Below are 15,991 nucleotides of genomic sequence, written 5' to 3'. Positions count from 1 at the left end.
ATAATCCCTTATTTTGACTTCTAGTCAGGCTTTGATATTTTTCTGCTCTGATAATGGGATTAGTACTGATTAACACTCCAATCACTCTTGCTTGCTGATGCAAACACACTGCGACAGCCACCTCGGAACTTAGCAGTCAGGGTTGCAAATAAGACTGAGAGCTGACACGGGGCATTAAACGTGGCCAAAAATGAAGGAAAACACAACAATCCAATGCCTTTTGCATATGGCAGGAGTCACAGTCTGATCAAATAACCATGGACACAGTAAATACGGACAGAGAGCGACAGATGGAATTTTGCTCAGAATAACTTCAGGGCAAAGTAGTACTTGCAAAGCCAGGAACAAACAGAAAAATCCTACTTAAAATGCCTGTAATTTCCCTCAGATAGGCACTATCACTGTACAGAGGCTTTGTTCACTTTCTTAAAAACAAACTGAACCCAATTCTGTGCTGACATGCAGTGTGATGGGAAGGCTATTCAGTAAATCCCCTGGAGCATTCCCCCTGCCAATGTGTGTTTACTCCAGACTGTTCCCTGGTCTTTGGGATGGCATCCCATTTCAGAAATGCCTCCCTAGAGCTCCAGCCTTCACATGCATCTCAGGAAAATGGTGAATCTCGACTGAAATTGCATCTAGGCATGTACTGGCAGGCTAATTAGTAGCTGTGGTATAAAGCAAAGTGGTATTTATCAAATCTGAAGATTAGTTTTGCTTAACATGTTATGCTTATTTTAATTTTTTAAGGCTGTTAGAGTGGGCTTTAATTTCTTTTATAAAACTAAATTTCAATCAATTTAACCTTTTCTGATTCATTCCAACAATTCATTGATGTTAGATATGAATATTCCTTGTAAGAAATATCTTTAACTTACACAAGTGTATGTCCCATATATGAACATGCATTATATGGGGCCAAGAATATTTCAAATTTATAGTAGAAGTATGAAGTGATTACAGTATCTTTACAAACTTAACCATGCCAAAAGAAAATTGAGCTTCATTAATAAAATCCATTGCACCTTGCAGAATGGAGGTGTGCAGGACACACATCACAGGATGCGTGGTGATCTCACAGCTCAGGCTGCAGATCACTTCAGTACATGGAAATATTTCTCACTGCTACTCTGGAGTTCTTGAGACTCTCTTCTGGGCCAGTGAGATAACTGATAGCTAAACACTGTATTGTGAACTGACTTTGTGTGTCTTGGGGAAAAAAGTTTGGAAAAAAGTTTGAAATTAAATTACTCTCCAATCATTAGAGAGACCACTTTTGAGGGGGAAAAGACTCTTCGTAACCTTCACATTTTCATCTTGTTTTCTGTGTGAAACAAGTATAGTCTTAAGATCTCACACTGAAACAGAATTATTTTAATCCTGGAAATACTTGATGTTTTTGTTTTGGTTTGGGTTTGAAGCTGTCTTTATTGGTCTGTGGCTGTTTTGAATCAAGTCCAGCTCTCAATAATAGGAACCACTGTACAACCCTGCACTTGTGCAGTCCTGCCTGGCTATACCAGTTGTGTAACACTGGGGAAAACAATAAAATCACAATTTTTAAACCAGTTCAGTGTGTAAATATTATTCCCACCTTATGGGTTAGGGATGTGGGAATAAAGCTTGATTTCCACTGTAAACTCAATGTGAAAGCACTGGGTCCCCCAGCAACTCAAAGTGGCTGGAATTCAAATTAAAGGACCTAAAATCAGTCCTGAAAAGTGGGAGAGATACAGACTGGGAAACACAACCAGTCCAATCCTTCCTGCTCTGCTTTAGTGACCAAATCATCCTTCCTGTGGAATAGTGGCCAGGAGGGAACGTCACACTTTCCCCATCTTTCTGTAAACTCATAAAACTCAGCTTTAGATGCATTAAAATTTGTCTGGCTTCTAATATTTTTATATAAATTAAGAATTTCAAAGTCTGGAACAAATAAATTAAGTTCTTCCTTGACTATAGCTCAAGAATGTGCAATAAAAATGACTCATTTCTCTTTTGAGAAAAATAAAGCACTAAATATTTTTAACATATTCACATCTTGGAACACTTGGATGCCACATTCTGCTTTATATTCCGTGGAGAGAACTGTCAATCCACAAGGAACAACAGCATCTCTCAAATGAAGAGACCCTCAGCACACCCTTTCCACAGCTGTGAGTTGAGCTATTGTGGCAAATGCATGGAGCCACCCTCAGGAAATGATTCCTGATGGACAAATCCTACCTTTCTGTGCATTTCCAGCTTAGGAGGCAGAATCAGTCAGGGTATCAGCATTTGTCACATCTCGGAAGCTTCTGAATCATCACTCAGAGAAATTTAAAGTCATTTTCCACAGCCACCATTTACTGGGATGTCTGGGGGACAGCAATGGATTGTTTTCCTAAATAGCTCTGTCATGTCCCTGTGCAGCCAAATGCTGTTCAGTCACATTTCCCTTCACCGAATAAACAGCTAAAAATTTGGGTTTGCAATGTTCATTGGACATTTACCTGCCTTACTGCATAAATATGCAATCAGGCCATTTTCTCATGTTTATTAGACTTATTTCTGATTAAATGTAGAAAGGGCCTCTCTAAAAATCCACTTTCCTACACACTCCTGTTCTTCCTCCTTGTTGATCCTGTGTTTCATCCACAAAAAGAAGATTTGAGGCAACCTAACTCAGTCCCATTTTAGAGAAGCAATTTAATATGGGATAATCACTGGGGTGCAGTATCTTCCTAACTGAAAGAGAGTCTTTGCTTTTCTATGGAGCATCTCTCCCATATTAAAAATAAAATTAGCCTCACATGCAAGCTATTCCCTGAGAAAAGACAGGAAAGACATGGACCATCTCCCTGAAGTCACTCCATTAAATAACAAAGCACATAACAGGCAGGTCATTTCTCAAGTCAGTTGCACTGCACAAGACCAAACACAAACTCTCCATAATTCTCAGCTATTTCAAGTTAAAATTAAGTTTAGTTGGGTTTAACAAACTCATTGATAAACCCTGCAGTCTGTGAGTGATTTCTACTTTTTGTCATGGAAAAAGGTTATTTTCAGTAATAAGCATGCCAGTTGTAGGCATGCCCTGTGAAATGGGGTTGTGATTACAAATGCTTGTTTGTTGAATTAAACCCATAATATGAATTCAAATACATGGCAGTGTTTGAAAGAGAGGGATGAGTAATTCTGATGGAATGAAAAAATTATTCAGAAATCACATTTAGGGTACAGATACCCACTGAACTCACATATTAACAATATGGTAGTTCTCATTCTAATGAAATAAAACCAAAACGATGGAAAAGGATGATGAAGTATCCTCAAATTAGAGACATAAAAGTGGTGAAGACTAGGGCTTGATCTAAAATCCACTGGAGCCAAGCAAGCACCAATATTCCACTTCAGCCTGATTTTGGATCAAGGGCCTAAGTCTTTTTAATGAAGCACATGGAGATATGGGTATGAAAGCCTAAACAGAGAAGAAAAGAATTGAAAGAGCTCACTCTCTACATATTTGTATGCACATACATATACCCACAAAACACAGGCTATCATTTCAGTTTACAACAATTTATTGCAGCATAGCTAAAATCTCTTCTTTAGTTAAAAAAAGGAAATAGGTAAGTAGTGTCTACTACCAAAGATATACAGAACATTGAAATGCTGACTACACTGTACATCATCACTGCAATTAAAAGAACAAAGCAGAGTATGTAACACAGCCTATGAACTAAAAAGCAAGTAATTAAAAAAAATAAAGTTGCTACTATCCCTGGAAGTACTTTCTGAATAGTGGACATGGTGTTCGGATAAGAGTTCTTGTCAGTGACAGGAATCTTGAACACTGAAAGATTACATGGCTATGCCAGGTGTGAGGCAAACCATGAAATAAAAACAAGCCAAACTTCCCCTGGCTTACTTTGGCTAAAAAATCCCACCACCACTGCTTTCCAGTCTTTAGCTGTTTTAATCAGTTAATAAAACTTAAGACACATCAGTGGCTTGGTGGGTTATCAGCATTCTTGTCCACTAGGGCTTCTTTGGTTCTATTGACAAGAGTACTTCACAACCACCTCTTTTGCAAGAATTAGGAGCTATGTCTGAGTTACAGAACAAGAGAAGAGCATCAGGGACACACTGAATTACACCACTCTAGACAGAATTTAGTAGGGCTTCACTCAATTTCATTCATCCCGGTGGTGACACAGGTACACTTGAGCACAGAATACACAGAAAGCGCTCGTTACACAGAGACCAGCTTTCCTTTCCTTTCTAGGCCTACTCTGTGAGGGGGAAGAAGCAAAGGAGATGAAAAAAAAGAAAGGAAAACCAAGTGAATTACTCCTAGCACAAGTCAATCATTTCTGTTTTATTAAAAACTTACAATTTTTCCTCTGTCTTCACTGTCCTTTAAAAGTTTCTATAGCAACCTACAACGGCTTAAATGCTTCCAAACAGCGGCCGCTTAACAGAATGAGGATAAAAAAAACCCAAACACAAATTAACCACGAGCTGTGCCAGCTGGGGTGGGGGGGGGGGGAGCTATTTGGAAGTGTGAGATTCCAACACTGCTATTTCTGGAGGCCCAGAGCGAGCTGGGCTTTGTGGGCACGGTGGAGGCAGCTTTGCATGCAGAGAGCCAGGGAGGAGAGGCAGCGCTTACCTGCTTCGGACAGGTCCCGCAGCGAGGAGCTCAGCGCGCTCCGCTTCAGCCCCTCGCCCCCGGCGTAGCTGTCGTCCAGGCACGCCCTGGGCAGGGTCCCGTTCCCAGAGTCCTTCTTCAGGCTGGAGCACTGGGACATGCTGGGACGCACCACCCCCTTCTGCTTCTCCAGCTCGGCTGCAACACACACACGGGGATTTTGCAGTTGGTGTTTGTTGGGATAAAACGATGGGGAACGTCCCTGTGTCTGCAGGGGAGCAACGGCCAGAGAGGAGCTTCACCCCTCTGCCATGTGGAACAGGGCCTCTTGGGGAAAAATGGGATGAAATCTCACGTTTAGAGACTCACGGGACTATCAGTAAAACATCAGTTTGTACCATGGCTTCCTTATGGACCACAGGAATAGCAACACGGAAACGAAGAAAAATTCAGCTTATTGGAAGGGCCATCACTGAGCATTTCAGTGTGATGTAAACTACCCCAAAATCCTTACTGGAATTCATGCTACAGATCACAGATCCATCTCCCTTCTGTCCAAATTATCCCTAAAAATCTTGCTGTAATTTATGCTACAAATCACAGGCCCAGCTCTCCTTTGTCCATTGTTATTTGCAGTTTGTCCAGGATAAACTCCCATTACAGCTACACTGCAGTAAATAGGAGTCAATGAACTCAGCTGGGGCTTAAGGCACTATTGGTTTTTCCTCCTTCTTGAGTCAAAGTCATGGAAAAACCCACATTATTTTGAACTTTTAAGGAGTTCTAATGTGTTATACACATATTCAGAATTTTCTTATTTTGATTAGCTGGAAAATGCTCTATTATATGTACCTTTGTACTTACACTCTATTCTGTGCTTTTCCATTTCCTGAACTTCTGCAATCGACTCCCTCAAATCATCTGTAAACTTCTTCCTGTCCTGAGGATTTGGTGCATTGAAATTTATGAGTACTTTGATATCTGCTCCTGGAACAGCTGACGTGAGCCGAATGCCATTGGGATAATCTGGAAGAAAAATGTCAAGACAAACTAAGCTCTGATTATTCCAACTGCTTTTCTTTTAATAAAAATACCCACCAAAACTGAAAGCTTTTTACTGATATTACCACAGAGAATACAAAGTCAGAGAAATAAAAGTCTGACGGCACAGAATTAGAATAAAAATCCCTAAGGTACATTGGAACAGCTTAACTGTCAAGTACTGAACAAATATTGAGAGATATCTTTATGTAGCTCTTACCCTTAAGGTACAGTATACAATATATATGAAAAACACTAGGAAAAAAAAAAGGCAAAAAACTAAGGGGATAATTTTTGTTTCATGGAACAGGTCCCATGACCTACTTTACCCACTTGTGACCAAAGCTTTGCTGAGTTTAGAGGCTACTTGGAGACATTTGAAGTGCTACAAACTGTCTTTGACTTTACACTCACCATCTGCAGGAAGACAAACACACAAGCAGGTACAGATTTAGTATTTCCTATTGAGTTGTCTTCCCTGTACATCCCACTTTCCTTTTTTTTCTTTTAAATAAAGTTAACATCATCTGTGAAATCACATACTGAAGAAGTAAAAGGACTGGTTTGGATTTTTCACCCCTCTTTTGACCCATATGATGGACATTTTCATAATAAAAGGCAGATTTTTCAGCAAACTGTCTTTGCCTCTTTTCTAGCTGTACTTCTGAAATTTTAACAGCTGGTCAGAAGTACCTCCTGATTGAGACAGAAGGTTCATTTACAGAAAGATACTCAGAATGAAAATACGTTCTGCTGTAGAAAACAGAATCAGTCTTTGCTTGAAGCAGAGATCTGGAGCAATGGGGTGTCAGCAAACCTCAATATGTGCATTTTAACTCCATGTTTTCTTTTACTCAGCTGCCTTCCCCTCTTGGCTTGCTAAAGCTCTCAAATATTTATTTAAGTATTTGAGCCCAAGTTCAAGGGCTCCCATGTACTAAAACCTCTTTCCCTCAAGAGCCAGCAGATGATGTGAGGCACTCTACTCCCTCAAAGCCATGAGGTTTCAACAAGACTTCAACTATTGAGAAACCAGTGCACGTGCTTGGCTTTGTTAGGATACCTTAACTTTGGCTTTTTTAGGGTACTTTAACTCCCAGATCAGAGCTGCACTAAAAGTGAAGCAAGTCCATTTACAGTCGTCAGGGAAAACAGAGCAACTGTCCCGAGGCTCAGAGGGTGCAGAGGGGAAGGAGGGAGGAAGGATTTGGGGGTCTTGCTGGGATCTGCTGTCAACACCTCACACAGAAAACCAGCCAAAGTCCCCAGTGCTGGGCAGGCTCAGGTGGGATGTTGGGAGCACTGGCACAGGGAATGCAGCAAACAGCTCTGCACCACTCCAGGGGAAAAGTAAAAATGCTTATGAAACCAAATAAGGAAAGCTGGCATCCCCAAAGTCACCTGGGCTGCCCCCACAGATGAACCAAGAAGGAATTTCCACAAACCAAACACACATATTTAATTACCAGAGGTACTTCTCTACACTGTGTTGATCAAGCATCAGGAAACACCCACATCAGTATTTCTGGGTTTCAGCACACTCTCTCCTAAGTGATCTGATCCCCCTCTATATCTTGTTAGTGATTTTGACTGAGAATGTAAAATATACTTCCCTTATGGCCTATTTATTTATTAGAGATATGTGACATTGTTTTCCCTCATCCATCCCTCAACATAATTGACTTCTATCATTAAAAGTCCATTCTTCTATCACCAGTGCCAACCAAGTTGTTCAGCCTCACCAGCAGCCAAACCAATATTTTTGTTGCTTCTGCTTTAGCAGCAGTGAATTTTATTCCCTTGAGACCAGCTGATTGTGACAGCTGCTCCACACAGAGTTCCTCATAGCTCTGGCCAAAATAGCCCAAAGCTTGCTGGGGACAGGGGAGACCAAGAATATTGAATTTTACACATCACAGGGGACAAATACATCTCTTCCCCAACTGGAAAATAGTGCACCCCACCTAAGAGGCACCAACACTACAGTACAGTCTGCTCACTGATTCACTGCAGGGAATTCAACTCAGAAGCCCTGCTGAAGTGCCTCAGTTAAAATGTCTCCAGTTCACTGGGAGGAATCCAATCCTTTGCTTCTTGATTCCCTATAGATATTTTTAAGTTTATTTGATTAGTGTTTCTACTTAGCATGCTTGTATTTTAAAAATATATTTATTTTATTTAACACGGCATCAGAGAATTATAAATCCTTCTATTTTTAGTAGAATCCAGGATAGACTTAGTTGGCCTTCCCCTCCAAAAGTGAATTTTATATCCTCTAATGTGTGCACAAGAGAGGGAGAATGCATGTGTAAGCATAGAAATAATCTGTGGGCTACAGAGCTGCTGTGAGCTCTGCAAAACCTTCCCTTTGGAAATCTCCAGAGGCTTTGACTCAGTAACAACAACGGCTTTTTAGGGAGCACATTCTCAAGGACAAGGCAAAACTGAGAACCTTCCATGACAGAAAAGCAAAGGAACTACTGCAGCTCACACTGGGCTGTACCCAATTTATCAGGGGGGTGAAGGTTTGGTCACAGACCATGAATTCAGTCAGGCTGTCTCCCTGTGTTCCACACAAACAACTCTGCTCTGCTCTCACTACTGATGCTGTCTTTGGGTTCAGCAGCAGGATTTTAGCAAATTATTTGGGCTTTTGTCTAAGAAGCATTAAAGATAAAAAGAATATTGGACTGATGCAGATTGCAAGAGACATAAACAAAAGGTGTCAGAAAATCAAAGTGTATGCCATAAATCAGGAAAATAAATTAAATAGTGTTTTGAATTACACATATCATTATAAGAGTCATTATTTATTACCACTCAGTTCCAGCTAGCTGTTACCACTGACTCAGCAACAGATGTGTTTGTTTCTTGACAATCATTTTATTCTTTACAAGTAATCACAAACACATTTGGGGAGATTTGGGTTCTGACTACAACCAAAAAACTCTAGCAGCAGCCTTGCTGTTTTATATGCTGACACATCTTCTTTTAAACTTTAGAACTAAGTTAAATCCAGAGCAATTTAATTCCTAAACTCGGAATCAAGCCCTGTCCATCCCTTTCACTTACAGCATTTTTGTTTTACTTATGAACATAGTGGTGCTCTAAAAAGAGAGGAAATACTTACACTGGTTCTCAAAGAGAAGAACTTGCATTCCATAGAGGGAAAAGGACTGTCGAAAACTGTATGTAACAGAATTCTTCTTCTTCTGAAAAATCTTGGTCACCTGAAAGATATCAAATAAACAAAGTGAAATATTCCTTCTACCAAATGTGCCTGTGGAAAATTATTGTTCTGAAGAATTAGCATAAGAGAAAGAATTTTATTTAAAAGAAAGCCATAAATCTGTCAGGAAATATGCACTTGTCATTTTTTACATTTTTTTTTTAAAATGCAACTGCTGTCTTTAATCTCCTGCTACTGAAGAAACCAGAGCTCTGCAGCATCACCTCTCTAAAGCAGAAGGGTTAATATTTTATCCAGACACAAAGCCTTCATGTTCTCTCTTCTCCAGAACTCTACTTCTTGAAATTCCAAAGCCAAAAATAACCGTGCATCCTTTCTGTGCTAGCAAAAAATGAAAATATATTTAAATTATCCTTAAGCCCCGCCAGATTTAGGTGCTACCACACTGACAAATTTTGTCTCTATTATTCCCCAAACAGTTTGATAAAGCTACTGATATCTGAGTAAGTAATAAAAAATAGCAGAAAACCTGTAACCAGAGGTGACAATGTTCTACCAGTTTCCACTCAAGCTCCCATTTACAACTCCCAGGTTACACTCAGAAGCAAAAGGATTAATGGTTTTATTTAATCCCTGCTTTTAGGGTCTGCAGGTATGTAAAAAACTACACACAATACATTGTGTGTGTGAGGTGTGCCTTTTTCATAACAAAATATAAAATATTTAGTGTGGGTCTCAGTTCTCAGGTAACAGCCAAGTACATTCCAAATGGAGTGCAACAAATTTTCCTATTTTTAAGAGTAAATCAACCACATAATTCCAAGCTGTCCTTAGTTCTGTATGTTTGCTTTTCAAAAGACTGGGTCAAGTTAAAGTCTGTGAGGATAAGTGCACACTGGGAAGTAAAGTCAACTGTAAAATCTGTTTCAACAGATCCTATTCCTATTTCAATGCACAGACAGATCTGGCTTATAGAACATCTGGGGAATACAACGTAGGATGTAATTTTGGTTTTCCACAGGTACCTTGAATTCATTATTCATGGCATAAATAATGTCTCTGTTTATCCATTAGGGCAAGGGGTGAACTGAAGGTGAGGGTTTTTTTCTTTATAGTAAAAGCTACTTCATCAAATACCTTCTTACAAAGAGTGTAGCCATCAATAAAAGGCTTCAGTTTAAAAGCAAATTATAGAGAGTTAAAAAAATTAAGATATAAATCTCTTAATCATCCCAGGATTCATGGAGTACAGGGAAACAGATACTTATTTTTAGGAATGCTCATGTACTTGATTGCCAGTGATTTCATGGAGATAGGATTTCTGAATACCTCACTCTCTCTGCCTGGAAATACATACCACGAGAAGATCATTAAATAAAAATATTTCTCGTTGGTGCAATCCAAGCTTCTGAGGTTTATTTGGATCTGGAACTTCAAACAGCCTACAGTAGCAAACAAGCCTCCGGTGGGGGAGGGAGAGCACCTGCAATAATACAAAAACTCATGGTTCATATAACAACTTTTAGCCAACAAAGAGCATTTTTCAGACACAGAATCTTTTTTAATACTTCAAATATTTTTACCTCTAAGCCCATTAGACCTTTCAACCAAAGAACCAACAACAGGAACATAAGGAGTTTGTGTGACAAACTTGCACGACATTCAAACTTCAAAGTTCCTCTCTAAAATGCTCTCTTAACAGCCTGCTGCCCTGTACAGGGATGCCAGTGGAAGCTCTACTGGGGCTAGAGTTTTATTTTGTGAAATGATAAAAACATGAAAGAACTTGAGATTAACCTGAGTGGAAGCTCAAAGCAAGGCATGGTTGCTTCCACGAGTATTTTCATTATCATTAGAAGGATGTAAAGCAACTTTAGGTTTTGTGAGATGCCGTAGGTTACTTTTTATCAGCCACCGAGTTAATTCAATTTGTTCATTCCCTAATACCAGGGAGATGGTGACATCAGGACAAAGTAAATGCATTTTCAATCTGTCTTATTTTCTCAAGCCAGCAAGAAAAACAAGACTGAGTTTCCATGTTTTTATTTGAAATGTCTGCTGAAGGCATCTCTGAAGCTGCTAAGTGAGACTTAAATTTCTTTCAAATGCAGATGGTGAGATCTGATTAACAACACAAAAAAAATCCATAAACTGGTGCATTATAAGAACAGTTTTAGCTTTATTACTGACCATGCCTGTAATTTAAATCTGGCATCAATATTTTCAATGTTCATCTACTGTTCAGAACTTTAAAATTAACTGGCAGTATCTTTCCAGAGTATCATTGAATTCTCCAGTGGACCAGAAAGAATAAACACACCACAGCTCATGTAGAAAGGTGAGGTGCAACTGTGATTTTAACTATTTGTTTATTCCTTACTGGCTAATTTCTACAATGATAATATTATATAAAATAAATAAAAAGTGTACTGAAAGGTCTAGAAGACCCTTGGCAATAAATTAAGAAGCCCTGGGAAATACATTTTTAAGAAAACCTTTATACTTTGGAGAGTTTTTACTATAACACTTAGAAAATTTTGCCTGAAAGAACAGCAGTAATTTAAAATTCTAAAATGTAGCAGAACACCTTACTGCCAGTTTAGGAAAATGCTGCCAGTTACAATGACTATAAATTTTCAAGGAGTAGGAGAGAAATACCTACACAACCAAGTCCATGGTGCAGAGATCCAATCTACAGTAGAAAGACACATACAAGTTGATTAAACTTCAGAGAAACACAGAACTGTATCATAGCAAGTAAATATGGCACGCTCTGACTATGACTAAATGCCTATAAAGTAAAAACAAATACAGCTATCAATGAAGATTGTTGCCTGTTTCCTAAATTTTCTTGCAGTTTAAAAGTCTCCCACCGGAAGAATCCTTCAAGCTAGGACTCCACCAAGGGCATTGTTTTCTTAATCCCATTTAATTTACAAGGTCAGGATTAGTTTTAGGATTTGAATTGGCACATGTCTGAATAAAAAAAGAACCATGGGAAAAAACCATCTCCCACAGAAGCCTATATATAAACCTGAATCCCCAATTACAGAAACAAAGTTTCATATGAAAGCCTAAGTGCCTGAATATTGACTTCAGAGTATTTATTTCCCTTCTTCTCAAAACCAGTTACGAGCTTTTATAAAAATTTTGCTTTCTTTCCTCTTCTTCTTCAAAGAGATCTCCTCAGCACGTTCTTTACTGGAAACAGACCTAAGTTAGATTTTTGGTGGTCCCTCATTCCCTTCCCCCCCTCTGCTGACTGGGGCTTGTCTGAGAACAGATTACAATTCAAAGCTCTTTAACAGTTATAGGGAGCATCTTGGGATTTTTCTTTTCCTCAAGAACAAATCCCCCAGCCCATCAGACCCTGCTGCAGTAAAGTTCCCTGGAGATGGTAAAAACCAGATACATGGCTTCAAAACCATGCAGGTCTTGGGGTTTTTGGTTTTGTTCTGGGCTGCCTTTGTGACTACTGAGATGAAGGTTTGAATTCAGGAAGGCTGGGCATCCACTGGTCCCTCTCCACATTAGATACCATGGTTAGCATGGAAAATACTGGTCTTAAAACCTCTGTGCTCCTTAACTGAAGGTAAAATGCTGTGGCCTTTCTTTTCTCTCTCCTTTTCCAAAAATGCTTTGAAGATTTATTTATACAGCAAAATATTTGAGGGCTTGTCCCACAACAATCCTATGTTTGCATGCTCAAACCCAGCACCAGAATCCCTGGGATCTGATTTCCAGATATGTCCTGAGATAAAATGACCCCTTACAAATCCCAGGTCACGAAGGCAGCTGTGGAGGTGACAAAGATGCTGATGTGAACAGAAGTTCTCTGTTACTCTTGTAAATTATGGAGCCATAACTGACAGCACAAGTTCTGAAATATGGTTCTCTATAACATCACATTAACAAAGCACTTTCATTCTTTAGAAATCAACACGAGAACTGCCGAAAATGCACATATTTCAGTGTAATTTCAGAATTGTAAAGCTTCACATAAAGAATTTTAAGACTCCTAACATCATCACCCATGACTGCAACAACAAAATTCATCTGCATGGATACTCCAGAATTTAAGTCAACCTTGCAGGGAATTATTTTGACGGTTTCTGCCCTTTGCCATTACGGACCAGTCTGTACTGGTGAGCAGCAGAGCTCAGTTGCTCTGTCCTGCCAGTGGCCCACGGCAGAGCAGAGGGGACTCACCGGTTTCTTGCCCACGATGAGCTTCTCCACCTTCTGCACCTGGGACACGTGGTCCTCGTTGGTCTTCAGCTCCCGCTTGCGGATGCGCTCGTAGATCCCGATCAGCATCTCCCGCGGGATGTCCTCGCCGTCGTCCACCCCTGCAGGGCCAAGCTTCTGTTAGCAGGGCTCTGACAAACACCACTAGAGGATAAAACCCTGGGCAATCTCTGTTTTCCTGCACTCCCAGTGTTGCCTGGCTGCAGATGTTTGTGCTGGTTTTTCCCAGATGCCAGCCAGCACCTCCTGCGTGTCCTTGTGCTGCCTCACCCAGGCAGAAGAAGTGGTGTGGACATGATTTAAGCACTGATTTTGGTCCAGAAGCTCGCTGCCCATACACCAAGACACTCATGGAAATCACATTTGTTTTGTTGTTTTGTTTTAAAACTCCAATCTAAAACTAGGACCTAAAAAGGCTGATTTCCTATATGATTTTTGTTTCTTTCACATTTCCTCTGTTTGGTATTAAAGCTACAATGAGTTAAATTCCTTTTTAGACAATAAAACCTCCATATGGCATTGTCGTAGGAATATACCACTGGGAGGAAGCAGAAGAACCATTTCATTTTGCCTCTGTCTCAATATGACTCAATGCTGTTCATGAAATAATTTCCTATGTGAGAACCTTATGAAAACCCAGTAAAATTAATTTAACCAGTATTTCCTATAAGATTTCAAAAAGAACTAATTTACCCTGGAAAAACAAATCAAGAAAATAGCCCAGATCCCATATTATTGTTTAGCACTGAGTGATTATCATTGGCATGGCATTCTATCTAACAAATGCCACCCTGTCTTGAATGCTTGATCCTGAATTTTTAATAGCAGTGGAAGGAGTCCAATTCCAGTAAGTGACTTAAAGTTGGATTTTCTGGGGACAGGGAGATGCATGTCTCTTTTCTAAACAAGTTTTTAAAGCAATAAACTCTTATCTCCCATTCAGAAGCAAAGACAGAATATTTTGTCACCCAGTGGAACAACTGCTCCCATAAAAAATACAGTGATAAAATACAGTTGGGTTGCAGACAGAAGCAATCAAAACCACGTCTGCTCTGTCCCCCATGGCCAAGCCTCCCACAGCCCACCCTTTGTGATGCAGTGATTTAGAGCTGCAGCAGGGTAGCCTGCTACAAAATGCCTGCAATAACAAGGACTGCTGGCATGCACGCTGGAGCTCAGAGAGAATGTTCTGTGTCTAACTCCACAAATGTAACTGCAGCATTATGCCAAGAGATGCATATCAGGCCTTTTGGAGTATTTGTGGATTTTACAATAAAATCTCAGCACTGACTTAAACTTTGCTAAGCTGAAACATCTGCTAAGCACAGGTCGTTCATTGCTACCTTATACCAATCTCAGGGAATAAAATCACCAAACAGGACTTTCATTTCCAAGACCTGAAACTCCAGAACACCACATGTATTTTGGTTTTACTGGTCCTAAAATGAAAGGTCCTGACAATACACTCACCCACTCAAGAAAGACAAGATAAAAGTGACAAAATATGACCAAATTAATTCTGGTTTTGCTGTTACAGACACGACTCAAGTCTGTCCAAATGGCAGTCAGGTGCAAGCAGCATGAAGCTGCTCCCAGAAGACACAGAGTGTCCCTCCAAGGACAGTTTGAGGGAAAAGCTTTTAGGAGCTTTATCCTTAGGGTTTCTTACCCCTGAGGTTCTTGATGAAGTCCTCCAGCTTCATCTTGCGCTCGGGTTTGACGTTGGGGCTGTACATGTCGGTGTTGAGCAGGATGATGGCGAAGGCCAGGATGAAGATGGTGTCGGGGTTGCGGAACTGCCGCACCACGCCCGGGTTGCAGATGCAGTAACGCTGGCTGGGAACACCAGGGAGGCTGTCAGGGCTGGGAGGCACTGCTCAAATTCACCAAATAACCCAACTGCTGTGTTCCACAGCCCCAGCAAGCTACGAGTCCCTTTCCAGACACATATATTACCTTTCCATCCACATGTTTTCATAAGGCAATCCCTGAGCGTGCAAGGAGTTTGTTTCTACTTCCACTGCAACTTCACTTACTACAATAACTTCTATATCCCATATTTTTCAGTGACAATACCCCTACACCAGGTAAGAATAGAGCATTGATTCTGGCTTACTGCCATGTGGTGATTTCCATCTTACCCTGCCCTGCACACAGCTGTGTCAGTACTGGTAAGTTACTCCTCTTTCTTCCACTGTTGTTGAAGTGTTTAATGAAAAGTTAGGAGTATACATACCCTAAAAAGTGCATGGTCTTATAGTTCCATTCATATAAAGTACTAAATCCAAATATACTGTTAGAGCTGTTCAAAAATCCTTGAGTATCTTTTCAACTGATGCCAGAAAGAACTTTTGAGAAAACTCTTTACATTAACACAAATACCACACATGAACACCACCAGCAAATGAAACTTCCTATTCCATACTTAGCAACCTGCCCCAAACGAGACATACTTGAAAGTGCTTGTAGCCCGTGAGGACACTGAAAGTAATCAGGAAAGTAACTTGGCTATGCCCAAGTTCCCCAGCTCTGCAGTCTGACTGTAAAGCAGCAGGTTTCTGGTGACAGGGATTTATTTCACATCATACCTAAAAGCTTCAATGAGCCGCTCCACTTTCTGGGCTTCTCCTTGGACACGGATATGGGCCTGAAATTTCCTGAGTGCTTCATCCAGCTCCATTGTGGAGAAGTCCATCTCATCCACCACACAGCTAGGACAAAAACAGATCGTTTCTCTCCATTTCTAACAACTCAGTACCAAAGGTAAGATTTTGGAACAGAGAAAACCTTTTGATTTTCCATCTGACAGAGATTCATGGAATTGTTTTTCAAACTTTTGGCAGCAATTGCAGTAATTGCAGGTAAGCTGTGAGGAAGGC

General features: G+C 40.2%; 1 protein-coding gene across 7 annotated transcripts in view; it reads right to left on the bottom strand.

The window, feature by feature from the left end:
• Positions 1-15,991, bottom strand: part of IQSEC1 (IQ motif and Sec7 domain ArfGEF 1) — a 281,157-nt gene that overhangs the window by 7,669 nt on the left and 257,497 nt on the right. For all 7 annotated transcript variants that reach the window (XM_069027864.1, XM_069027865.1, XM_069027866.1 and 4 more), the window contains 8 exons: positions 15,701-15,823; positions 14,782-14,948; positions 13,074-13,213; positions 11,527-11,556; positions 10,222-10,347; positions 8,805-8,904; positions 5,498-5,659; positions 4,655-4,831 (listed from right to left, as the gene is read on the bottom strand). In XM_069027864.1, the coding sequence (XP_068883965.1) occupies positions 4,655-4,831; positions 5,498-5,659; positions 8,805-8,904; positions 10,222-10,347; positions 11,527-11,556; positions 13,074-13,213; positions 14,782-14,948; positions 15,701-15,823 (1,025 nt within the window). The remainder of the gene's footprint in view (positions 1-4,654; positions 4,832-5,497; positions 5,660-8,804; positions 8,905-10,221; positions 10,348-11,526; positions 11,557-13,073; positions 13,214-14,781; positions 14,949-15,700; positions 15,824-15,991) is intronic.

This window comes from Aphelocoma coerulescens, chromosome 12, assembly GCF_041296385.1.
Source record: "Aphelocoma coerulescens isolate FSJ_1873_10779 chromosome 12, UR_Acoe_1.0, whole genome shotgun sequence".
NCBI lineage: Eukaryota > Metazoa > Chordata > Aves > Passeriformes > Corvidae > Aphelocoma > Aphelocoma coerulescens.
This window is presented reverse-complemented; position numbering and strand designations above follow the sequence as displayed.